Source organism: Enhydra lutris, unplaced genomic scaffold (genome assembly GCF_002288905.1).
Source record: "Enhydra lutris kenyoni isolate GAN:26980312 unplaced genomic scaffold, ASM228890v2 scaffoldscaffold24, whole genome shotgun sequence".
Classification (NCBI taxonomy): Eukaryota; Metazoa; Chordata; class Mammalia; order Carnivora; family Mustelidae; genus Enhydra; species Enhydra lutris.
The window spans coordinates 25,884,310-25,910,721 of record NW_019154108.1 but is presented as its reverse complement, the minus strand read 5'-3'; the positions used below and the strand labels follow the sequence as shown (position 1 = coordinate 25,910,721).

The 26,412-nt window shown below is 44.6% G+C and overlaps 1 protein-coding gene across 1 annotated transcript in view; it reads left to right on the top strand.

The window, feature by feature from the left end:
* Positions 1–26,412, top strand: part of LOC111150849 (pappalysin 2) — a 276,104-nt gene that overhangs the window by 9,157 nt on the left and 240,535 nt on the right. Inside the window, 2 exon segments of the mRNA XM_022508485.1 lie at positions 23,867–24,171; positions 24,173–24,939. Of these exon segments, the coding sequence (XP_022364193.1) occupies positions 23,867–24,171; positions 24,173–24,939 (1,072 nt within the window).

Sequence of the window (26,412 nt, the reverse complement as noted above, 5' to 3'; positions counted from 1 at the left end):
TGGGGGAAGAGGAGTCACCTCCGGCTGGTAGCACAGAGGAGTTTGGTCATCCTCCCAGTCACACTCCAGCTTTGGTGCCTGACATGTGTCATTGCCCTTCCTGTCCTCACCCCCAGCCTTCAGTTACTGCCTCTCTTCTTGACCGTCTCACCACCTCAGGGAGGCAATGCTGTGGGGAAGGACTCTGACCAACCTGGGTGGTGCCTTTGGCTGCTTCCTCCCCATCCGCTGTTTGCTGGGTGTCCTCGCCTGGTCCTCAAAGATGACACAGAACCCATGGGGGTTCTTGGCATCGTTCTTGGGTGGAGCCCAGCTTGTTGGGTTGGAAATGTTCAGGAGTGTCAGGGCCAGGGCTGGAAACCAGAAAATCGCCTTTGGCAGTCCAAATAAATTCGACCACTGCCTATCACCTGCAATGTTTTGTCCTTCTTCCCTCCTCCATGCTCTTCTTTATTGTTCCTTTGGGCTGCCCGTCTGACTCATTCAGAATATGGGTGCCGGGAGTATGGGTGCCTGGCTCCTTCTTGCTCCCATCCTAGTCTATGCCTCAAGGAGGCCAAATAAATCAGAGAGAGAGGCTGCACCTTAGTTTTGATTCTGATTCTTAGTTCTGTATACCCTGAACATCCCTTAGCTTCAGTTTCTGATGCCATAAACAAGTGCGTAAATTTCATGTTTCTGTGCTCCAGTACATGGAATTAGGTTATCTTGGGGACTCATCAGATCCCTTATGCTCACATCATATACACCATGGCCCTAGCACCTTCCAGAAAGCATATGTTATGCTAAGTTTCTGTCCAAGTAATAACAGCATCCTCTTTTCCCATGTTCACTACCTACTTTAAAACAACCCTACTCTTTGAGTTTTTTGAAAAAGAGAACATCCAGGAAATAAAGCCACAGTGGGCAAACAAAAACATCCCAGTTCTCTTTATGAGTCAGCAATGAGTGGGGAAGAAAAGTGCTTCAGCCCAAATACACACAGAGGGTCACTGAAACCCCAAATCTTGAACATTTGCAGTTGCCGTGGTGACCACTGGGGCTATTAAGACCAGTAATTATAGCTCATTTCTGGATTAGAAGTCCAGTTACTAATCAGAGGAGAAGAAGTCATGGAGCCAGGGAGGGAAGAAGCCAATCAGTTAGTGAATCATCATTCATGTGGTGACTCAGCATTTCCTAATTTTCGTACAAATAATTTCTGTACGTTTCATTTGGCGAAGAAGTAAAGTAGTTGGGCTCTGTTTGTTCATTCCTCCACTAATTTATTCGCTCATCCAACATACTGAGCTCCTAGCAGGTGAAGTCTCAGGCATTTAACCATGTGCTGGAGAATCAAAAATGGGGACAGCAGGGGACTGTACCTGGAAAGGGCTCGCTGGCTCGTGGGAGCAGACCTGTAACCAGTCATCACAGCCCAGCCACTGGCAGGGGCCCACTTTGCCTCAATGAGTCTGAGGGCTCCTCGAGGCTAGGGAGGGAGACCTGGTAACCAGAGGGAGAGAGGAGGCCTGGGCAGCAGCAGAACCAGGAAAAAGAGGAAAGGATAGGACTTTGGATATGTAGATGGCACTGGGGTCACCAGCAAGCCAGCAAGGCCTGAGGTGGGCTCTCTGGATCCAGCAGTGAGGACATCCCTGGTGGGTTGAGAGAGAGCAGCTTCGCTCAAGAACTGGGGGCCTGAGGTGAGGGGTGCCGCATTACAGTGAGTGGAGATACGCATGAATGGTCAGAGAGTGAAGACACAGGGTCTTGTGTGCTCTGCACAGACCCTCAGCTCTGAGGGGAGGGGATGGAGGTCAGAAGCAGACACAGGCTCAGACATTTTATTTCAAGGTAAGAGAGATCCGAGTCTCAAGGCCTTGTAATAAAGTGCTGGTAAAGTAAGGCAGGAGATAGCATGGACGCACAGGAAAATCGTGGAAGTTGAAGTCACAGAAATGTAAAGTGTGCGCGTGAAGCTTGGTCATTCTAGGACATTACCAAAGACATTCTCATCTGACAAATAACCCGTGAGGTGTTTAGTGCCAGCCCTGACCGTGGTCCCTGCACAAGCAAGAACGCACGTGCCCCTCAGAACCAGTCGGGGAGATAGGTGGGGGAGCTGGAGCACAGAGCAGAACAGGATGCTGCCCAAGGTCACACAGCCGCGAGTTCAAATCCAAGTGCTCTGTTCGGAGAGGACACGCTCTCATCCTGCGTGGGGCTGTCTCTACCTTCCACGGAGAGGTAACAAGCGAAAGACCCCGCCTGTCTCAGCGGAAACCTTCCATCTCAATCCATGCCTCCTGGTTTTTTTTTAGTTGCTTTCAGCAAAGGGCTCCATCTGCACAGGCCAGGACTCAGAGTCCCTGTCTCCCACAGAGACCCCCCCACCTTGCCCCCACCTCCCTCAATATATATCTTGTAATACCAGGAATCTGTCACCAGATCATGGCTGCTTGAGTTCGACAGTATCTTTTGGACCTGTCCTAGTCATCCCACAGCTGCTGCCTTCCTTTCTGCCTCAGTAATTCTGCATGTCTCTCACTTGAGAGACCAATTCATTCTTCAGCTCATTGCACCAAAGGGAGTTTTCTCAACTCCAAAGCAGTCCAAGTCACTTTCCAGCCTAAAGCCTTGGATAACCCCACTGTGTGCTCAGGATAAAGTTTTGCTCCTTTAGTTTGCTACGTGGGACCCTACTGATGCCCTCCAGGACAGACTCCCATTCGCGCACCCACACCTGTACACGCGCGCGCGAGCACACACACACACACACACACACACACGTGCACCTGTATATGCACACTCACACGTGCACGGTCATTGCTTCCTCTCCCTCTCCCTCTCTCTCTCTCTCTCTCTCTCTCACACACACACACACACACACACACACACACACACACACACACACATTCACACACTGAATTTCTAGCAACACCAAACTATGAGCCGTGACACAGATCTACCACTCTTTCCCGGGGCCTCTGGCCTTTGCACTTTTTCTCCCAATAGGAAACCCCTCCCACAGACCCACATTCATCTGACTTCCTCTTAGTCAGTCCCTGTCTTTTTAGTTCAGATGATCCCTTCCAGGAAGTCTTCCTTGGTCTCTGGTGTAGATTCGCTCTCTACCCGGTGCAGCCTTGCAGACACTCAGATTCATTTACCATAAATCCCATCCCACTTTTTCTTTACCCAACAGGCACGTGCGGAGTTCTCACTGTGTGCCAGGCCCTGTGCAGGGGGCTGAGGTTCAGTGAACATGCCTAGCCCTACCCCTGTGCCATTTCTCTTCTCGGCTAGCTCCCCACTGGGCTGGAAGCTGCTTGAGGTCGCGGGCTGGCCTTTACACATTGCTGCAGCCGTAGCAGCTGATGCATTGTGAATAAATAAGGCTCACCCAACAGATATTTGATGAGAGGACGAATGAATGGGTGAATAGACAAAGGGCAAGATTTAGTCTTACCAATTGTGGAGTAAATTACTCTGTTTGGAGGTAGGCAACTGAAGGTGTGGTAATCTCTTCAGGCCTATTGATTTGGAAGATGGCTGAGAAATGAACTCAACCCTAACTAGAAGGAGTGATTACTCTTCTCCTCCACTTCAACTTCCTCAGCTCTCCAAATCTATTGACCCTCGATAAATTTTGACAGGGATCTAGTCTCCCAGAAAAATTGGATGGGATTACAACTTGGTTTAACTATGATTATTTCTAAATTTTCAGAAATTATCTATTCTATTTATTTGCTTCTTTTGGTTTGTACGTATGATCTCTTTCTCATTCTCTCCTTAGAACTTTTGTTCTGTGCTTCTGTTCATATTAGGGAAAGGAAGGGAGAGTGTACCTAGAGAGGGCCATTTTATTAATCTGTGGGAGAGGCCAGCAAGGGACCTGGAGATTTCCGTGGGTTCCAGGTCTTTCTAGCCTTTGCCCCTTCTCTGGTTCTCTCAAAATCTGGAGTGGTCACAAAGGTCTTTTTTAGCGGGTGAAATTCTTTTTACTTAAAACACAGGCAGTACTCAATTATTTTTAATCTATTCACTAGTTTATGTATTCAACAGATCTTTATTGAACACAAAGTAGGTCTTCAAGAACTATTTTTGAAGTAAGTTCCAACTTTATGCAGAATAACAATAAACCCTAACCACAGCAAAAATCTACTTTAGACATTGTTTGTTTCAAGGCACATTAATAATATGACATAATTGCACAATGGAATATCCTTATAATCCTTATAATGTAGCCTGTGGCATGCATCCTGTGGCTGGAGGTAATCGTGGGCACGAACCCCCTCTGGGTGTGGTGGTCTTACTTCCCCTTTGGACAGCATGCAGAGTGTCGCTGGCCTGACCTTAGCCAGTGACTGGCGGAGGAGGGGTGCCAGCGGGGGGCCCCACCCTCTCTGGTTTTCTGCCCAGGGCAAGGTCTGGGAACTTAGGAGAGACGGGCCATATGCTGCTGAGCTGCAGAAAACTGGGCAGGAAAGAGGAAGGCACCTGCTTACCTTGCGGCTCCTGGCACTTTTGTCGCCATCCCTCCTCCTGGCCCCACCTCCTCCTAGACAGCCTTCCTTTTCTCTAGTCCAGCACTGGGATGGCTCCCATGTCCATCTCCGGTTCCAGATACACGGCTCAACAGTGGGAGCCATCTGATGCAGGCAGGCTTCTGGGACTTCGCCGGATCTCGATCATGTGTGTGTCACCCTAGCACCCAAGGTGGGGCCTGGAATGAATGGAGCAGGCACTTTGAACTGAATGAGTTGATGGGGAATGATCTGGCCCCTTTCCACACCTAGAACCTGACCTCTCCTCGCTCTCCAGTGGCAACCACATGCCCGAGGAAGGGAAGGCTTTCCTCCCCACATGACCCACCCGTTACCAGCTTCTGGCCTCAGCACGAGCTGTCTCCTCACCTGAAGTGTCCGCCCTCCCTCTCTTCCTCCATCTAAATTCTATCCTTCAGTTAGTGGTGAGGAAGTCAGGATCCAGAGCCAGGTGTTCTGGGCTCCAGCCCTTCCCTTGCTGTGGGAACCTGGCAAGCTAAAGTCTCCTCGTTTGTAAAATTGGCCTCATGACCATTTCTGTTTCACGGAATTGTTGTGGTGATTAAATAAGTTGGTGCCCATCGTGTGCCAGGAGCTGTGCCTGGAGCAGCGTGTGTGCTCAGTCAATGCTGACTGCTGTTGTCATCCTTCTGTGGTGATGTGGTGGCATGAGAAGGACTCAAAGCCTTGCCTTCAAGGCACTACCGGCCGATCGGGCCAGGGCGGGCTCATGCCCCTCTCCCCCAAGGCCTCTTCTGCCCGTTTTCATCCCTGAGTCAGTCTGCTTGACTCAGGGATGAAAATTCTCTTTTCTTCTGAGCTTCCGTGCACAGATACACATGTCTAGCTCTCTGACACTACTCAGCCTGGGATTATTTGTCGAGAAACCTCAAGGGACTGGATTCCTACAAATCAGTATCCTCAACTAACCACATATTTTAGTTGTTCCACTTTTTAAGGGGCAGAGACACATGACTGCGAGATGAATTCAAAAGGATCTAGTAGGCTCTAGTAGGAACAAAACCTGCCCATTGAGGTGTGGGTTCAGGTCCAGCCTTTCCACCTTCTGTGGCCCCCATTGCAGGATGTCTGACAGTGAGAAAGGATGAGAAAGAGGAGAACTTTGCAGTCCTTCATGATGGGCCTAGAGATCCCAGGCACGGACAATCAGAACAACATGGGCCTGGTGACAAACCAGCCCAGCCTCTCCTTCACAGATGGGAGTGTGAGGCCGTCGAGGGAAAGGCACTTTCCAGACATCACACAGCAGTAGGATGGGATCACGTTCCAAGCTTCTTGGATCCCAATTTGGTGTCACTTCAGCTCTTCCAGGTTGCCCTTGGTTAATTTAAATCTCTTGCTGGAAAGCAGAAGAAAACAGTTTAGTAAGACTTTCAATAAGAAAAGGACAAAAGATGACGTTAGTCCTCATTTAACCCAGGATGTCAATTCATCACCTATTTTAACTTGTTCTTTCTCTTTCTCACGCAGAGGCCAAGCAGCCAAAGCTGGGTCACAGTGGGGCTTGACTCATAGGTCAGCTTTAAGTGTTCTCTTTGGGCTCTGCAGACTCACCTGGGTTTAATTTGAAAACACACACTCTGTATCTTCTGGTTTCTTTGGCTTGGAAACTGGTGGAAAAGGGGCTTTAGCTTCTGACTGGCAGAGTATTTGGGTTTGTGTGGTCCCTGAGTACAACGGGCTTCCTAGAAAGCTTCCAGAGTCTCCGTGGGTTATTTGTGACCACAGGGCAGAGGCAAAAATGTTCAGATGTTATTAAGTCAACACAGGCAGTACATGGTCACTGAGCGAATATGAGACACGTTGGACATATCCTAACGCTCTGAGAGTACTATGATGTCTAACTTGATGAAAACCCGATAGGCAACCAGCTAACCTAAGTTGGGAGCTTATTTTCATGGCGTGAGGATCTGCTCCTCATCTGCTCCAAGCTTCCTCTAAATAAAGACTCCCGCAATGCCTCTGAATCATCAAGTATATATTTAACACTATTTAAACACTGCTTCTAGGGCAGCATTGATTCTGTAAACTGTACCTGGCAAGTGAAATGCCAAAGCAAATTTTGGAGAGAGATCTCAAAATTATTTATTTGGCGGAGGAAAGGGGAAAAACAGGAAATTGGTGTCGGGAGCTGCTCAGCTGGAATTTTAAGAGTTCTCAGAGGGACCTTGATAGAAAGGGGATAAGGTTGCAGAAGGGGGGCTGCAGCTCCCAGCTGTGGGGGCCACTGTGTCTCTGTCTCTCCCAGGACTGGCCTGCACTGGGTCTTCTCAAGGATTAAGAGAGTCGAGATACGCCGGGTTGTCTAAGGGGTAGGACTTCCTACCACTCCCTTAGCCTCTGCACAACCCACCTCCACCTTCTGTATTTGGGGGTTTTAGTCTTTGTTGTGTTGCTGGAATTCCAAAGACCCGCTTTCCTGTTTTAGTTGAGGTGGGAGATCAGGATGGGAGGAAGAAAAACCTGCAGGCAGCTCTCTCCACTTCTGCTGAGGAAAGGGAGCCCCGACCCAAAGCTCTCCCATCACAGATACTCATTACACGTTGTTTGGGCTTTGATGGGCTGTTTACAGAATTCCACAGTCACAGGACCAGCAGGGTACATGAATGCTCAGGGAATTTCATAGTCTTTGTTCTCAAAGGTTATTAAAAATGGTTGAAATGACATCCACTCCCCCCAAAAAGAAATCCGTGTGCCTAAAATTACTAATTAGGACATTGGTTTCTTTGTTCAGTGGGAAAGAGTTGATGTAAGGAATATTTCAACACTTCTTACACTTCGATTATTTATTTATTGCCTTATGTGGGGGAAAAAATAATTAAACGTGCCAAAATGTACTGATGTCCTGGATGGCATTGGCACAACACCTCACAATCCTGGCTGGCAGTCACGGAAACTGGGGCTCCAGATGTGTGTACAAGCTCTTTCCTGGGTGATCCCAGCGATCTGGAGCAAGGCAGAAGGCGTGCCGGGATGGTGTCCACAGCCTATGTTCCTTGAGAGTAGCTCTGTAGGTCACTAGATGTGTGTCAGAACCTGAGGCTTGACCCTTTGGCCAAAGCTCCAAGGAAAGTAAAGGGGCCTCCTTCCCAGGGAGATTGGGGAGTGTGTCTTGTCTGCTGTCTGTGCAGTGCCCTGGGCTGGACACCACCTGCTAAAGACTGTCTCTTCGATGGTCACGGTCCTGTGGATTCCAGGAATGTGACCCCTCCCCATCCCTGAAGAAAAACCAGGGCCCCGGATGCATGTAAAGCTTCCCTCCAGACACCGGCACCCTGGAGCATGGCAGGGGGAGCCTGAGGATAGTGCCTGCTGTTCAGGGGTCTCTGGAAAGGATGCCAGTCAGCCCCAAGATGCTTGTATAATTAGAAGCCTTCCCCTCAGGCCACTCGTGATGGCTAGCTAAGATGGAGCTCCTGGGTCTGCTGCCTCTTGCTTCGTCCTAGGAGCAGTAGCTGCTTAAGGATCCTTGGTCCATTGGGACTGTGGGGACCTCTGGGACTCATGAGCATAAAGTCACTGGCCACCAAAGCCAGATGATGTGGAGGTGTTCCCTGCCAACAGCAGAAATCGGGCTACCAGACAGGGGCATGTGTTTCTGGGTGACACCAAGTATTACGCTCCCATGGGACCAGGGAACACAAGCTCCCCTGGCTGAGAGCCAGGTGATCAGCAGGCATCCCCTAGGCAGCAGCTGCTGAAATCAGGGCACCAGACATGGATAAATCTCATTCCTGGGAGCTAATGGTGCTTGGGGTGCAGTAAGGGGACTGGGCCAAGATGGCGCCCGCCAGTTTGCCTCCCTGGAATGCATTCTGGCTGGCTGAGATGTGTGGTACCTCGGACACCTGCCCCTCTGGCCAGCACTGTAATATCGCAGATGAGGCTCCTTCACTGAAGTCTGGGTGCTGTGGTCTGCCTCTGAGCTGGGCCCTGGGCAGGTGAGTCAGAGTGGACCTGCTCTTTGTGGGTGGGCTCTCAGATCGCTCGTCTTGTCTTGTTGGGACACGGGCTCCACTGATGTTCAAAGTTGGATGTTTTGGGGGCTTGTCTCTCAAGTTTATGTCTTAAAAGTTGGGCTGCACAGTGAGGGGTGGGACACTTTATTCCTCAGACAGAACCTGAGTTCCCTCCTGGCTGTGGCTTGCAGCGCTGCTTGTGGGGTTTATGGTGAGACTGTGTCCCAGCCTCTCCTACCCACTCGTTTGCTGGCTATGGAGTCGTCACTCAGCCAGACCTTAGGTTTTCTAAGGAAGAAATTGTTCCACACGTAGCTGCAGAGCTCATGTATCTGTGAGAGGAGGAGACTTCAGAATCTTTGTATGTTGCCGTCTTGGAGGTTTGTTGAGTTTTACCTCAAGCAGTTTTATTTTTTAAAAATTTTATTTCTCTATTTACTCATTTATTTTTCATTAGATATAAGTATCTTTCTCAGATATAATTGACACAGAGCCCTGTGTAAGTTTAAGGTATAGGGCATGATGACTTGACTTACATTCATTACAAAGTGATGACTGCAGCAAATTTAGTTGACTTCCATCACCTCATATAGATATAAAAAAAAAGAAAAAGGGAAAAAAGAATTTTTTTCCCTCATGATGAGAATTTTTAAGATCTACTGTCTTAGCTATTTTCAAATATGCCATACAGTCGTGTAAACTATCATCATCCTGTTGTGCTTGACTTTCCAGGACTTATTCAACTTCTAACTGGGGTTTATACCTTTTGACCTCCTTCATCCAATTCCCCACCATGGCCCCAATTTTTTTTTTTTTTTGAAGGCAGAGTACTATTATATTGTTTGGTTGGTCTGTACTGTTTTTCTGTTAAAAATAATACCATTGGGGAGGTAGAATAATATACCTCTTAATTTCCTTATTGTGATTCCCAGAAATGAAATGACACGGTTGGAGGATATGAATGTTTTTGGCAAATGGTTGCCACATTGTTCTCCAGAATGGTTTACCAATTTTCTCTCAGCCCAGCAGTGCATGAGCATGCTTGCTTTTCTATCGTGTCACCGATTCTAGAGACTATCATTGTTATCTTTACTAACCTGAGGGACAAGAATTTCTGTTTTGTTTTAATTTGCATGTCTTTGAGGCTAACATTGAAAATTCTCATTTCTTCTTTTTTGAGTTTCCTACTCATGTCTTTACACCCCCCATGCCTCTGTCTCTTATTGTCACCTAATGACACCTCTGTCTCTTATTGTCACCTAAGGTTATTTTTTAAAAGATTTTATTTATTTATTTGACAGACAGAGATCACAAGTAGGCAGAGAGGCAGGCTGAAAGAGGGAGAGGGAAGCAGGCTCCCGGCTGAGCAGGGAGCTCGATCCCAAGACCCTGGGATCATGACCCGAGCCAAAGGCAGAGGCTTTAATCCACTGAGCCACCCAGGTGCCCCATTGTCACCTAATATTATTGTGCAGGTGATATGTGAGCAGAGGAAAGTGACACGCATGGTCATGAGGCCGACTTGTGTCGGTCACGAGGTTCCCGCTTGTGTGTGTGCGCGAGTGTGTGTGCATGTGCGTGTGGTATGTCTGCAGGAAATGGTGGAATAACGGTGGGAGTGCAGGAGATTTATGTATTTAAGTCACTAGTGGAACTCCGTCCCCCACCGCCTGCCAGCAGATGCCCATTCTCAAAGACCCAGATCTTGATCTGCTCTCGTTTAGAGGCCCACTACTCAGAGTATGATCTGAAGGCCAGCAGCATGGGCTTCACCTGGAAGCTTGCTGGAGACGCAGAATTCCAGGTGCCACTTGAATCCTACTGACTCAAGAGTCTGTATTTATTCAGGGCTCTGGGGTGTTCTTACCCACAGTAGAATCTGAACAGATCTGGACTCGAGTTGGCCTTTTAGGAGGTCCGTGGGTACTTTCAGCCTGAACTCTGGGCGGACACTACTGATGAAAGGTCAAAGCTGGTGGTGTTTGGATTTAGCTCCTGCATCTCCCACCCCTCCATCAGTAACAAAAATAACTCTAAAAGTAGCTACCATATATTGATGGTTTGCATCAGGAACTTTGCTAACTACTTTCTGTGGTTGTCCTGTACAAGCCATAGATTCTGAGGTGGTAAATGCCTTTGGATTCTTGTCTCCAACCACCTCATTGTTTTCCTGTTCTCTCCTCTCTCTGCCAAGCTGCCACATTGTCCCTTACCCCAGCCTGAGTGGCTTCTGGAGAGTTGGGGAAGTCCCCCATCCTGGTTTTGATCATCTTTGCGCACAGTGAGAGCGTGACTAAAGGGAATAGTGGACTAGGAGGAGAGCTTGAAAAATTTGCTGGGAAGATATGAGTGAAACATTCCCAGGAGGACTTTCCTATTCTCTGCTCTGATTTATAAAAGCTTGGACTCCTAGATAAAAAGCTGAGCCTAATCCTGTCTGGAAGGAAAGTTATCTGTAGCAGCTGAAAAGCACCTCTTTTCACTTTCTCCTCTTCCTGCTGACATGGCCCCGCTGTCTGCCAGTTTGTGTGGTCTTTGATGGATGGCCTATCTCCTCCTTCTCCCTGGTCCTTTCAGTTCCCCTCAGGGCCTCTCTGGGGGGCAGGGTGTTGGGTAAGTAATTCTGCAGAAGGCAGTAGATAGATCTGTGTGTGTGGGGAGGGCACAGGCATAACATCCTGAGAAAAGACCTTGCCTTGTATCAGGTTGATTTATGGTCATGACCTAACCTGGCTCTGTTTTTTGCTCATTTTTCTCATAAAAACAAGCTTGCACCATCCAGCATGTTTTTTTAGTTACCAGAGCTGATGACACTGTGCATGACTCCTCTGTTTTTTTGAGCAGAACCTTACCTTCCTGGAAGCTGATGGGCCTTCTTGGAGAAGCAGGACTCTCACTCCTGACTTTGGTTCTCTCAGAAGTGCAGAAAGGACTCTGCCATGGGACTTTCCTGGAAGTGAGGTTCTAAAGTCACCTCAGTGCCAAAGGCAGTATTTCTGTCTGGACCTTATCTTTATTTTCTACCACCTTGGCTTATGTTGTAGTTAAAGGGTCTCTTCCCTGGGGATCTGCCATGGACGGGGCTCTCTCCACAATGAGGCTTTGCCCAAGAAAAACTCTCAGTAGGTTTTACCACATGTGCTATAATCCAGCTGTGTAGGACCTAGGAGGAAACAGCTTTTTGTGTGAGGGCTGGGGGCAAGCACGTCTATCTTTATGGGAAGGTCTAAGCACTCATGATGACACAGCGCACAGAATGCTTGGTCGCCCCTACATCATTCCTCGAGGCTAGATGCAACTGCAGGGCTCTTGGGCAGCACCACCTTGCCCCCCGTTCCCCCCGCCTCCCCAGAGTGGTGGGGAATGTTTCTCCTCTGAGTCAAGACTCACAACTCAGTTTGACTCTGGAACAGAGTTGATGCAGTGCAGGAACCAAAACCCATTCCTGTCCTGACCCAGTGGGAAATGCACAGGTGTCTGAAACAGCCTTTTGTCCTCATGCCGCTCTCATATTGCTTGACAGGATAAGGAAAGACACAGCAGTACCATGCGGCTCAGCAAGGAGCGCTCTGATGGGTGCAGTCAAGGAAGACTTCCCAGACAAGAGGGACCTGTGGCTGCCTTCTGAGGGACATGCCCACATGAGAGGCATTTCAGTCAAAGGGAGTGAGATGACATTCTCAATGGGGCTAGAATGTTGATGTTGATGTTGATGTTGATTGGAGAGCAGGATGTAATTGGGGAGGTGTAAGAGAGTGAATCGCTGTGCATCCTTCTCAGCATTGGGCCATCATAGCTGCTCAGACAGGACAGGGATATGTGTGTGTGTGTGTGTGTGTGTGTGTGTGTATGGAAATGTAATATATATATTGGAATACACACACACACACACACACACACACATATATATGTAAATGGAAAAGTAATATATATATATTTTCCGTTTTTTTCAACTTTTCCATTTATTTCAACACTCTGAAATAAATCCACACAATGTTCCTGAAACACAGATACTCCTCTGTTTTAAGGGAAAGGGTATGAGATGCTCCTTTTCCCCTGTCTTCATTAACCATAAAATAAGAATGACAAAGACTGGTTGATTCCTGACCATTTTCAGAAGATTCATTTTTTTTTCTCACTTTATATTGACTTTCATAACTCCTGGAGTGGATGATACTTGCCTCATAATTATGATGCCAGGAGTTCTGGTGAAACATAACTCTCTCTATCTGGTCTCTTGGTCAGGGACTCCCTTCTGTCAAAACCAATGGAAAGAAGATCCCAGAAGGGGAGAGGGAAGATTTCTGGTAGATCCTTCTCCACCAGAGAGCGCGCAAAGCAGTTTGACTGGATTTGTTGAGAGGTGGGGCAGCTCCGACCTAGACCACCCACTCCTCTGTTTTATTATATTTTCTTCTAATAGAGGGTTTCCTCCACCAGGTGCCCACCTATTGGGGAAACCAAGAGAAGAAAGTGGAGGTGGAAACCACTGGCTTGGAGGGGAATACCGATTGAGTGTTCTTGACACTGGCTTTCCTTCCAACTTCTTCAGCCTTCACTTGCTGTCCAACTTTGGGATGAGTGGTTTGTGTCCTAGCTTTCCTGAGTGGTATGTGTCACAGAAAACCCTGTGGGACCACCTGGAAATTTTACCAAATGTTTAGGAAGTCAGCCTATCCCTTGGACAACATGGACATATAAACTAGCCGGCCAGTCAGTTCTGTCCTTCAAACCATTTCTGGGGGGTGGCTGTTAGCCTCCACAGGTTTTGAAGAGTCAGATCCCAATCACCTTCAAGGAGCGGTCCGCATATTTATTTGTTAATGCCACATTCACCAGCCCGTAGTCTTCTTTCTTCAAATCAATAACTAAACACTTATTTTTTTAGTATTCCAAATATTTTATTTTTTATCTTTTAGGATTTATTTATTTATTTGAGAGATTGAGAGAGAGAGAAAAAAAAACACAGAGGGAGAAGGAGAAGCATACTCTCCAATGAGCAGGCAGCCTGACATGGGGCTGGGTCTTAGGACCCTGGGACCATGTCCTGAGCTGAAGATAGATGCTTAACTGACTGAGCCACCCAGATGCCCCAGTATTCAAAATACTTTAGTGCAGTGGAAAAAGCATGAAGTTTTTGGTCAAACAGCCCTGGTTTTGGCCCTTGTGTCTGGCCCTTACTAGATGTAAGACTATGGATGACTTGCTTAACTTCTATGACCCTTAGTTTTTGGTCTGTAAATGAGGATGTTAAAAATCAACACATACGTTTGTGGCATGGTTTAATAGAGGTAGCACATGTCCAGCATCTAGAGTATAATAGACATTTAATAAAAGGTAGTTTAGGTCCCTTTATTTCTTCTTCTGATGAGCAACAGATCTCCTGAATCCAAAGAAAGAACCCAAGAAGTGGAAAGAAGCAGGATTATTTCTCTACAGAGGCCACATTTAAAAATGTGCCTAATTAAATGGTTGTCTGTAACTCTTTAGCTTTGATATTTACTACTATTAGAATGTCTCATAATTATTCAGACTGTATCCCAGTTTGAAGAAGGCTTTTCTCCTTGACAGTATTTGACTCTATTAATTCCCATGCCTTTAATAATAGAGAACTAGAAGCAAATGATTCCTGAAAACCCATACGATTATATGGCTCTGTTAAGAAACCCAGGGTCTATAAATATAAGTTTTGGAGTTAGAAACAGGAATATAATGAATAGGATATACCCCTTCAATTCACTTTCCTTTTTCTCAAAACTTAGATTATTAGACAAGGTAAGGTGTTTGAACAATTTTAAATTTAGTCAACATTGATACATAATGGAAGCCAGTTCCAAGCAAGAACTGGAAGAGGGATTCTTAAAGTCTTAAAATGACATGGTCCAAATGTTTGGCTTCAGTCCCATCACCATTTTTCAAGTTACATCATTCAATCTCATTTTCCCAACCCATGGGCTTTCATAGCTCATTTTGGTGTTGAGTGATTTCATAAATAATATTGATGATTTGGTCCCTCTGTTCCTCCCAAGAATGTGACTTTGATGAATAAACAACAGTTATAACACATTTGCTTTTATCACATATACATCCAAAGTTGTAAAATCTCAATGTTGCACAAGCTGAGGGTTTCACTACATATAGTGTGTTGGCTTAGGCTGCCTTGGTTTTGTCAGTCTCTACTCTGCTAGACTGAGAAGAAAGAGAAGTCTCTTAAATGGGGATTTGGAAATTTTTCTTTTAAATCAAGTCTATCTTGCTCCTACTTAATGGAGTTAAGAAAGCTGGTCTGGTGTCCGTCCTGAGAATGTGTGGATGACCTGTGCAGGTTGCACTGTGATCCCATTTTATGGTTGAAGGGGCTGAACAGCAGGTTTGTGTTGGACAAATTTTATTTAACCAGCACTGTTGGTCCCTGGGTGCTTAAAGTGGATAGCCATTTTAAGCCTCAAAATCCAAAGTGGAGGCAATATTTACCTTTTACTTTTTTTTTTTAAGAAAGACTTAATTTTTTAAGAAAAGTTTTAGGTATACAGTAGAATTTAGAGGAAGGTACAAGATTTCCCATATATCTCCTGCCCCTGTCTCACCGGAATGGTACATTTTATTTTTTACCAAGAACGAGCCTACACTGACACATGATAATTACCCAAATCCATAGTTTTCTTAGGGGTCACTCTTGGTGTTGTACATTCTTTGGGTTTGGACCAAAGCAAAATGACATATATCATTATATACATTATAATATCATGCAGATTATTTTCATTGCCCCCCAAATCCTCTGTACTCTACCTACTCACCTCTCTCCCCTCACTCCTGGCAATCATTAATTTTTTTATCTTCTTCATAGTTTTGCTTTTTCAGAATGCTGTTTGGTTGGAACCATATCATATGTAGTCTTTTTAGATTGGCTTCTTTGACTTAGTAACATATATACTTATGTTTCCTCCATGTTTTTTCATGGCTAGGTAGCTCATTTCTTTTTAGTGCTGAATAATATCCCATTGTCTAGATGGACCACAGTTAATTTATCCATTCACCTAATCAAGGACATTTTGGTTGCTTTCAAATTTGGCAATTATGAATGAAGCTACTATGAATATCTGTGTGCAGATTCTTATGTATACTGAGTTTTCACCTCCTTTGGGTAAATATCCAGGAGTGTGATTGTTTGATCACATGGTAAGAATACATTTAGTTTTTCAAGTAACCACCAAATGGTACCATCTTGCATTCTTAGCCGCAAGGTATGAGAGTTCCTGTTGTTTCAAATCTTTGCTAGCATTTGTTGTTAGTGTTCAGGATTTTGGCTGTTCTAATACATGTGTAGTGGTATCTTCTTGTTTTAAGTTACATTTCCCTGATGACATACGATGTGGAGTACCTTCTCATATACCTACTTACCATTTGTATACCTTTGATGAGTTATCTCTTATAGCCTTTGGCTCATTTTTAAAATGGTTGTTTCTTTTCTTACTCTTAAGCTTTAAGAGTTCTTTGTGTATTCTGGATTATAGTCTTTTATTAGATGTGTTTTTTGCAAGTATTTTCTCCCTGTCTGTGGCTTGTCTTCTAGTAGTCTTGACACTGTCTTTAGCAGAGCAATCGTTTTTATTTTTAATCAAGTCTAACTTATAAATTACATCTTTCATGGATTGTGTCGTGGTGTTAGAGCTAAAGATGTCATCACCAAACCCAAGGTCATCTAAATTTTTTCCAATGTTATCATCTAGGATTTTTGTAGTTTTACACCTTGAAGTTAGGTCTGTAATCCATTTTGAGTTAATTTTGGTGAATAGTGTAAGGTCTGTGCCTAGCTTTATTGTTTTGCATGTAGATGTCATTGACCCAGCACCATTTGTTGAAGAGACTATCTTTGCTCTATTGTATTGCTTTTGCTCCTGGTCAAAAATCAGTTATATCTATTTATGTGGGTCTATATCTGGGCTCTCTGTCTTGTTTCACTGATCTGTTTATCTACACTTTCACCAATACCACACCGTCTTGATTACTATAGCTTTATAGTAAGTCTAAAGTGACATTTAGGGGAGCCTGGGTGGCTCAGTGGGTTAAAGCCTCTGCCTTCAGCTCAGATCATGATCTCAGAGCCCTGGAATCAAGCCCTGCATCAGGCTCTCTGCTCTGTGGGGAGCCTGCTTCCCCCAACCCCTCTGCCTGCCTCTCTGCCTACTTGTGATCTCAGTCAAATAAATAAATAAAATCTTTAAAAAAAATAAAGGGACATTTAGTCCTCTTAAATTCTAAAACAGCTCAGCAGCAAAGCACACACAGCCACTTTAATAGTCAGAAGGAAAAGGAGACACTTGGCAGCTTGAATCTGTTTTCTTTTTCAGTCTTTATCATGGTGGAACTGGTCAGACAAGCTTACCAGAACCAATTGTACACATCTCTTCCCAGTCCATGTTCAGTAACATCATATTGGTAACTTAAGACTGGCCATTGTAGGAATAAGTGTACTACAAAAATTAGCAAATGCTACAAATCAGGACTTTTTTTTTTTCTTCAGAGGACCAGTTGTTAAATATTTACAGCATAACATTGGCTTTATGATTTCTTCTGATTTCTTCTTCCCTTTGATGCCTCATCATCAAACTCTTCCTTATCATAACTAATATTTGTTCATCACTTTGTATAAGTTAGGCACTGTGCCTTGATCTTTCACATATATTCTTTTATTTAATTCTCCCAGCAACCTCAGGACGTAGGTCTATGATCCCAGCTTGTGGTTGAAGGATGCGGAAGAGAAGAGCAGTGAAAGATTTTACTTTACAGGTACAATGTGCAAATAAGTAAACTGAGGCCCAGAAAGGTGACATAATTTTCCCGAGGTCACATTTTTTAAGTAGCAGACTGGGGACTGAAACATCCACTGACTCATGCTTGAAACCACCATGTTCTGTGGTTTCCCCAGCAAAGAAATCTGTCCTGGACTCTGAATCATGACACTTCAGCTGTAGTGTACTGTCTGCACCTGGCCTAATACCCGACCTCTCAGACCCTCAGTATCTTCATCTGTTCAGTGAGACTGGTGATAATTATCCTGCCTAGCTCACAGGATGGCTTTACCATTTAAATGATAGTTACACAAGATTGCTTTGGAAAGCTCAAGTACAACATAAATGGGAGATATCTTTCCATGCTAAGGAGTAAGGGAAAAAATCTTCACAAAAAGAATACCACATCCCAGTTTAGAAAATTCAGCTGAAATGGGTATTTGATATAAGGAATTTTACAGTAAACGTTTCTGGGTGAAATGTCAGGACATTTGATCTGGGAATGTTTGAACTTACATCTTGGAGTTCCTTGGCTTTGGGTCTCCCTAAATTTTTCAGGCATTTTGACTGTGATCAAGGTAGCCCTAGTTTCATGGGTAGATTTGGGTAGCATCAAATTATTAACAAGCTAGGTCAGTGCTAGAAAGCTGGCGGTTAATAACTTTAGGGAGAATTTCTGCCATATTATCTCCATGTTTTAATAAAGGGGTTCTTTGGCTGTTCACATAGCTATTTTTACTTCTCACTGTCAGCATATCTCATTGTAGTTACTTATTTAAGCCTTATTTTCTGGATTGTACTGAACTTCCATGATGTCAAATAGCCATTTGATCATTAGAAAACCCTAACATAAATACTGAGACTGACAGCTAGTACTGCTTCATAAATATCTACTGTGCAAGTACGTGGGTGGACTAACTACACGGAACTCTTGTAGTGTTCCTGTATTTCTTGTGCCACAGTTGTCCATCTGCAAGCTTTGGAACATTCCTTAATTGCAGTTGGACCAAGTGTGCAGGGCAAGGCCAGCCATGGGATGTTTCATGCTGCAGTTCCTTTGTGTGCTCTCAGGATATCAGAGGCATTTGGCAACAGTAGGAAAACCTCCAGCTATTCCCTAACTTATTCAGTCCAAGCCCCTTACTGTGTTATGCAAGACCTACTTTGACCTGTTTCCACCTGTGTTGCCTGCCATCTTGCTGTCCCCACTGTGTGGAGTGATCCATAATTCTTTTGCCTGGCCAACTCTTACTCACTCTTCAAGAGTAGGTTTGGGTCTTTTCCCCTTAGGAAATTCTCTCCAAATTATATGGGTTGAGATTAGGCTCTGTTTTCACTTACCTATGTATTCCTTGAACTTAAGTTTTGATATATGAAATCATCTCAATGTTTCCACTCACCCATGAGAGTATAACTCCTCAAGGGCAAAGACTGCTTTTTCTTCCAAAGCTGAAACTACATTTTTTAAAAAAATATTTTATTTATTTATTTGACACACAGAGCGAGAGAGAGAGAGATCACAAGTAGGCAGAGAGGCAGGCAGAGGCAGAGGGGGAAGCAGGCTTCCTGATGCAGGGCTTGATCCCAGGACCGTAGGATCATGACCTGAGCTGAAGGCAGAGGCTTAACCCACTGAGCCATCCAGGTGCCCCTGAAACTACTTTTCTATGTCTGGGATGAATGTTCAGTGAATGTGATGAACTGAAGTGACTAATTCCAAGTGAAATTTCATTTCCCTCAAGGAACAAGACAGTGTGATGAAATGTGAACCCTTTGTGGTTTAGTAGGGTGGCAGTCCTAGCGTTTATTAGGGGGACCAAGCACGATCCTCTTTCCACCAGCTAGGGTTGAAGCATGGAGCATCAGGTTATGGGTTCAGTGTTGGATTCATATCTATGAGCAGAGGATGCAATTTCAGCCTCCCTATATTGGTTTATTCCGTCTCGAGAGAGGAGAATCATAGTTTTCAATCCAGAGCCTCCAGATTGGAGGAATGGATGATTATTAGTACAGACTATAGACGATGCAGCAGGAGAGAAATATTTACTTACTTTGTCTTCAGAAAATTTGAAAATCTTCACAAGGTTGAACTCAAGATTTCATGAAAGAGGTTGGCGCTGATGGTGACAATTAGAAGGGAGAGGGAGGTAAGGCACACCATACTTCAGTGCCCCAGTTTCCTCTTTTGGAATAATAGATCTTTCAATGGGAGTGGAGGATATTTATTTTCATTTTAGTGGTCTTAAATATGAGTTTTATTACTGATAATAAAAAGCCCCAATTAATATCAGTTCCTAGACAATCAATTGGTGACATTTCCTAATAGCATCATATCTGTGCACTATTCAGTGGACCTTATTTCTTTTAAGTACTTCTTATTCCATTAGTTTGCTAAATTAATGGACAAGTATGTACGATGGTTACATAGATTGTACTAAAATGCCTGATCAGATGTAATTTTTAAACAAATGGTAGGAAGCAATTTCAGATGAGCTTTCCACTTTCATGTCTGATTTAACTTACCATTGATGACAGTCTTTCTAATTCTTCTTCACTGATTGGAAAACACAATGACTCCCAAATTCTGTTTTCTGCATTTCCATCCACTGGGCAGTAGTAAAAAGAGCGATTTCTTTTGTAAATATGGTGGGTCAGCAGCTCTCAACATGGTCACAAGAACCTGTATTTGTAAAAGTTTCACTTGTCATTCTGATCCGCAGCTAGGTGATAACATTGGTGTCTTAGTTTGGGCTGCTGGAACAAATATACCATGACTCGGTGGCTTAAACAAAAGCAAGTTTTTCCTCACAGTTCTAGAGGCTGGGAAGTGTAAGATGCCAGAGAGCCAATGTCTGGTGAGAATCTTCTTCCTGATTTGCAGATGACCCTTTTCTTGTATCATCACATGGCAGGGAGCAAGAAGGGTTGGCTCTCTTCCTCTCCTTAAAAGGACACTAATCCCCATGGTGGGGCTCCATTCTTATGACCCAATTACCTCCTACAGGCTCCACCTCCAAATACATCACAATAGAAATTAAGGTTTCAGCATATGAACTTTAGGGGGATACAAATATTCAGCCCACAATAATTGGGTTAGAAAATTCTTTTTTTCTTTCTTGGAAATGAGTGCAGGACAGTGCTTCAAAAACTGTTCTCTTCCTATAGATGAACAATGGTAAGACAACAAATAAAATGCAGTTGTCTAAGCACTTAATGAGGTTTCTCCTATGCTACTTGGGACATCTTATTAAATTAGAAAACAAAGAAAAATTTCTTTGGTAATCATTTAAAAAGTGATACTTCTATCATACTTGTTATAACTCCCAACTAAAATGACCATTTATAGTTCTTCTGTCTATTAAATCCTTTCTAATATAATTACTAAAACTTAAAGATTAATCCAAACTAAACTAGTATGATAAAATTACATCTTCTCTGTATTGTCTCAAGAAGTTAAAAACATCATTTTAGACACACTATCAATAATTTTATAGCTTCCTATGAGATAAATAAGTAGAAACAATTATTTTATTGATGCTAACCAGAAATTCTAATAACAGTAAACAAAACTGTTCAAAATTGCAACTAGATATCTGGTAGATAGCAAGCTAATTAATGTGGTAATTTATATGTGAAGCCTAATCATTTGTAATTCAAATCACATATAGACAGACCCTGACTTATACTGGTTCATCTTATGATCTTTTGAATTTATGATGGTGTGAAAGTGATATACATTCAGTAGAAACTGTACTTGGAATTCTGAATTTGGATCTTTTCTTATATGGTCCAATATTGGACCAGTATATGGTCCCAATACTCTCTTGTGATGCTGGACAGCAGCGACATAGCTGCAGTGAGTCATATGATCAAAGGAAGACAACTAATACCCTTCCAGCCATTCTGTACCCATATAGCCATTCTTTGTTTCATGTTTAGTACAGTATTTAGTAAGTTACATGAGATACTCAACACTTTATAATAAAATAGTCTCTTGGGTGATTTTGCTCAACTGTACGCTACTGTAGGTGTTCGGAGACATGTAAGGTAGGCTAAGCTAACCTGCAATGTTCAGTAGGCTAGCTATATTCAATACATTTTCAACTTATGATAGGTTAATCAAGATGTAACCCCATTGTAAGCCAAGAAAGATCTGTACATACACATATTTATATGCAACAAATATAAAATAGTTTCCCCAATTCTTCCTTTTATTTATTTATTTATTATTTATTTATTTATTTTTAAAGATTTTATTTATTTATTCAACAGAGAGAGAGAGATCACAAGTAGGCAGAGAGGCAGGCAGAGAGAGAGAGGGGGAAGCAGGCTCCCCGCTGTGCAGAGAGCCCAATGTGGGGCTCGATCCCAGGACCCTGAGATCATGACCTGAGCCGAAGGCAGAGGCTTAACCCACTGAGCCACCCAGGCGCCCCAATTCTTCCTTTTAAAAACTAGCGGATATTTACTACTTGGGAGCTGAGTAACTTCATGGTCCTGGTATTAAATATTGTAGCACATTTGCTCATAGGTCAGCAGATGGATATAATTAAGACTAAATGTACTTATCCCAAAATAAGATAACCAAATTGAAACTCTGAACCAGGGAACTTACTATTCATCTCTAGATTTGTCTTCCCTTTTGAAAGTCTACTCTGTACAAGAATTTGTTAAAGCGGGAGTACTTATGCTGCTTTACCAGACAGACCTCAGTGTAAAAACAACCACCGCACCCCACCCCCACCTAAACAAATAAAACTGGAACATCACAATTGCATTATACCTAGTCCTCACCAATACTTCAAATTCTGACTGATAGAGTTGCTTTTGTTAAAAAATTGTTTTTTTTAAAAAATATTTTACTGATTTATTTGACACAGAGAAAGAGAGCACAAGCTGGGGGAGTGACAGGCAGAGGGGGAAGCAGACTCCCCACCGAGCAGAGATCCCAACATGGGTCTCGATCCCAGGACCCTGGGATCATGACCTGAGCCAAAGGTAGCTACTTAACCAACTGAGCCACCCAGGTGCCCCTGTTTTATTATTATTATTTTTTAATCACAGTTTACTGATCTATGCTAGAGGCAGAAGAAAAAATACTCTGTCATTTATGAAAAAGTAGCGACTTTTAAAATACTTGACTGCAATCACAACAGGAAACCTCATGGCTTTTAAGTCCATATTCTCCATAGAGAACTACTGTTTGAGTGGATTATGTAGGAACTCAGGGGTATAAATACAATTCTTATGTAACAGGCTGGGGGAGAACGACTTTTGGTGTTAGGCCCAGATATGTAATTCAGAAGTAGCAGAATTCTCCATCATTTATTCACTATTTAAAGCAGTGCTGGGGCATCTGGGTGGCTCAGTGGGTTAAGCCTCTGCCTTCGGCTCAGGTCATGATCTCAAGGTCCTGGGATCGAGCCCCGCATCGGGGTCTCTGTTCAGCAGGAAGCCTATTTCCCCCTCCACATCCCACCTACCTCTCTGCCTACTTGTGATCTCTGTCTGTCAAATAAATAAAAAAAAAAATCTTTTTTTTTTAAAGCAGTGTTTACTAAGCATTTCCAGTGTGAATGTAGTGCCTCTATGTAACTTACAAGGAAAATCTGCTCCTGCGACTACCTATATACTATTAGAAGAGGTGTTGGAGGGGATGGTGGGTTCATAACTACAGGTGGGTTTCTGGGAACATTTGAGGCATCCAAATTGCCTTTGGGATTCCTATTTTATCTGTGGTTGTGTTATATCTGACTCCTTTTTCCTGCTGGCAACATGTTAATGGTCTAGCTATCTACAAGTAGACCCCCTTTGTTTATTCAGTTGGACATAGTAGTCTTGTGCCCACTGAGTAAGATGGTAAAGCAGTGTGTGTTGGTAGAGTCTCACCTTTGTACTGTGGTGGGCATCATTGATAGAACCACTATTCTTCTAACTGACTTGACTATTTTTTCTTATAGGGTGATGGGGCAGTACCATTTTGCTTGCTCTGGGGAATAGCTGTTCGCTGTAGACGGGCATCCTTGCACTAGAGGAAATGGTGGGCTGAGAATGGTATCTGTTACAGTCTTCTCTGAGGGACTTGTCTATTGACCAACTCCTTGTTTTCCCCAACGAGAATCATTATTTCAATATTCAAATGAAGAAAAAGGACCTTTTGAGGGAATAGGAGATTATTGTCTTTTCTAAAAACCGTGATTGCCCCCATGGCTTCTGAGGAAGGGAGGAAGACATAGACTCAGCGTGAGGAACTTCTGTGACAAACTTCAGAAGATGGTTGTCACTTGCTTTAGATATCCCCTTTATAGCTTTCATTTTGATTATCAAAAAATACCAGAATGAGTTAGATTGGATGGAATCTCAAATCAGATTCCTTTTGGGCATAGATGTTGCCAGAATGGGCTGATCTGGGGTACCAGAGAAGTATATCTGGTGGGGAATCTGTATCACTTATTTTTTCTCCACTGAAAACCTACATTCTTGCTATTTACATGGGTTTTCTTCTCCCTTTCTCCATCCCTTTTATATTTGGTATTTCTCCCCTCGATTCTTCCTTCTTTCCCAGGTGTGTTTGATAACTGCTCCCACACTGTCAGTGACAAGGGCTGGGCCCTAGGGATCCGTTCAGGGAAGGACATGGGAAGGCGAGACGCTCGTTTCTTCTTCTCCCTTCGCACCGACCATGTGAAGAAAGCCACCATTGTGACTGGCCACAGTCGCTACCAACCAGGCACATGGACACACGTGGCAGCCACTTATGATGGACAGCGTATGGCCCTGTATGTGGATGGCACTCGGGTGGCTAGTAGTCCAGAGCAGTCTGGTCCCCTGAACAGTCCCTTCATGGCGTCTTGTCGTTCTTTGCTTCTGGGGGGGGGATAGCTCTGAGCATGGCCACTATTTTCGTGGACACCTGGGTACACTGGTCTTCTGGTCGACTGCCCTCCCACAAAGCCACCTCCAACACAGTCCTCAGCATCCAACGGGAGTGGAGGAACTGACCACCCTGATCCTGACTGCCAGTTTTGAGCCCTTGGAAGAACAATGGGCCCCTTTTAGGGATGGGGAGTACCCACAGCGTGAGGTTCTGCAGGGCTTTGAGCCTCAGCCTGAGATTCTGTCACCTTTGCAGCCCCCGCTCTGTGGGCGGACGGTTTGTGACAATGTGGAGTTAATCTCCCACTACAACGGGCACCAGCCCCTCCAGGGAGAGAAGGCAATCCGCTACCAGGTGGTGAACATCTGTGATGATGAGGGCCTGAACCCCATCGTGAGCGAGGAGCAGATCCGCCGGCAGCACAAGGCACTGAGTGACGCCTTCAGCCGCTACAACATTACTTGGCAGCTGAGTGTCCACCAGGTCCACAACTCCACCCTGCGCCACCGGGTTGTGCTCGTGAACTGTGAGCCCAGCAAAATCGGCAATGACCACTGTGACCCTGAGTGTGAGCACCCGCTCACGGGCTACGACGGGGGCGACTGCCGCCTGCACGGCCGGTGCTACTCCTGGAACCGCAGGGATGGGCTCTGCCACGTGGAGTGCAACAACATGCTGAACGACTTTGATGACGGGGACTGCTGCGACCCCGAGGTGGCTGATGTGCACAAGACCTGCTTCGACCCCGACTCACCCAGGAGGTAAGGGACTGGGGCTTGGGGTGTCCTACCTACAGGATGCATTTCTCACATCATTTGATGCTTTTGGTTTCTGGAGAGAAAAGAGGGTTCACATAGAGGGTTCACACAGCCCCCAAATAAAACATTCATCCTTCCCACCAGACATTATTGAGCCTTTGTGAAGTCCTAGGTGTTAAATAATTAGGGACACAGGGATGGCAAAGACAAGGGCAGACCTCCCAGAACTCATTTTCTGTGGAGCAAACATGGTGTGATGTGCACTTGAAGACATAGGCCCCAGGGGCTTGAGGCACAGGAGAGCCACACAGCTTAGTTCACCAGAGGAAGCCAGTGACTCTGCAGAGAGCAAACGAGGTAAACACTGGCAGAAGCCAGTCAGCACCAATTGTCCTTCCTATAGTCACAGTTTCCCAGCAAAGTTACACAAATCCGTGAGGAGGCCTCATGTGCGCTTGGTCTCTGGTGAATTTTGGGCAGTTCAGCAACTTCAGGAACATAAGGCATTCTACAGCTAATCCCCTGTCTCCTTAAGGTGACCACAGTCTTCCTCTTTGCCCCATTAGATTCCATTCCCCACAAATCATCCAGGAAGATCCTTTGTAAAAGGTAAATAAAAAATCCCTGTTACTCCCCTTCTTACTTTCATCCTCCCCACTCTCCTTAGAATCGAATCCACGTCCCCCACCTGGCTTGCAGTGTGCTGTAAGCAGACCCCTGCCTACCTCCCCACTTCTTCCACTCTCACACCCTCACTGCACAGTCACCCTGCCTCTCTCCTGTTCGGATGAGGAGATCAGGCTTGATCTTGCCCATGGGCTTTGCAATTGCGGTTTCATTTTCTTGGAAACCTCTTTCCCTTGATCTTCTTTTGGTGGGTTTTCTCTTGTCATTTCAATATCAACTGAAATGTCACCTCGTGAAAAGGCCTTTCCTGATTTCCCCGAATTAAGCTACTCCATCACTATTACGTCAGCTAATTTTGATACTTTGTGTAACACTCATCCTTTCTAATGTTTTCTGGTACTTTAGTTTGTCTTTCTCCTGGCAGAAATGTCATTCCATGAGATCAGGCCCTTGTTAAGCACTACACACTTAGTGCCAGGAATAGCCCCAACATATAGTCATTTGTCTCATGTTTATTGTAACGAATTAATGAATCTGATGTGTCTTCTATTGTGAGACAGAAACCAGTAAGAGGATTTCCACTACTGTCAATGCAGGGGTTGTGGAGTGTTGGAGGAAGGTAAGAAAGAAGAGAGGTGGGTGGTAAACTTGTTAATTTGTGTATGCAGGCAAGGCTTCCTCATGACATAACTGGTACCTTTGTACAGATTATAAAAAGGCTCACATCTGAGCTAAGGTGTAGTGTTGGCAGGAGGGGGGAAGACTGGATCTCAGCTCCCACCCAATACCTGGATGGCTGCCTTTATATTTGTTGGCCACAATTTGTATAGTAATTCGTGGTATCCCTGT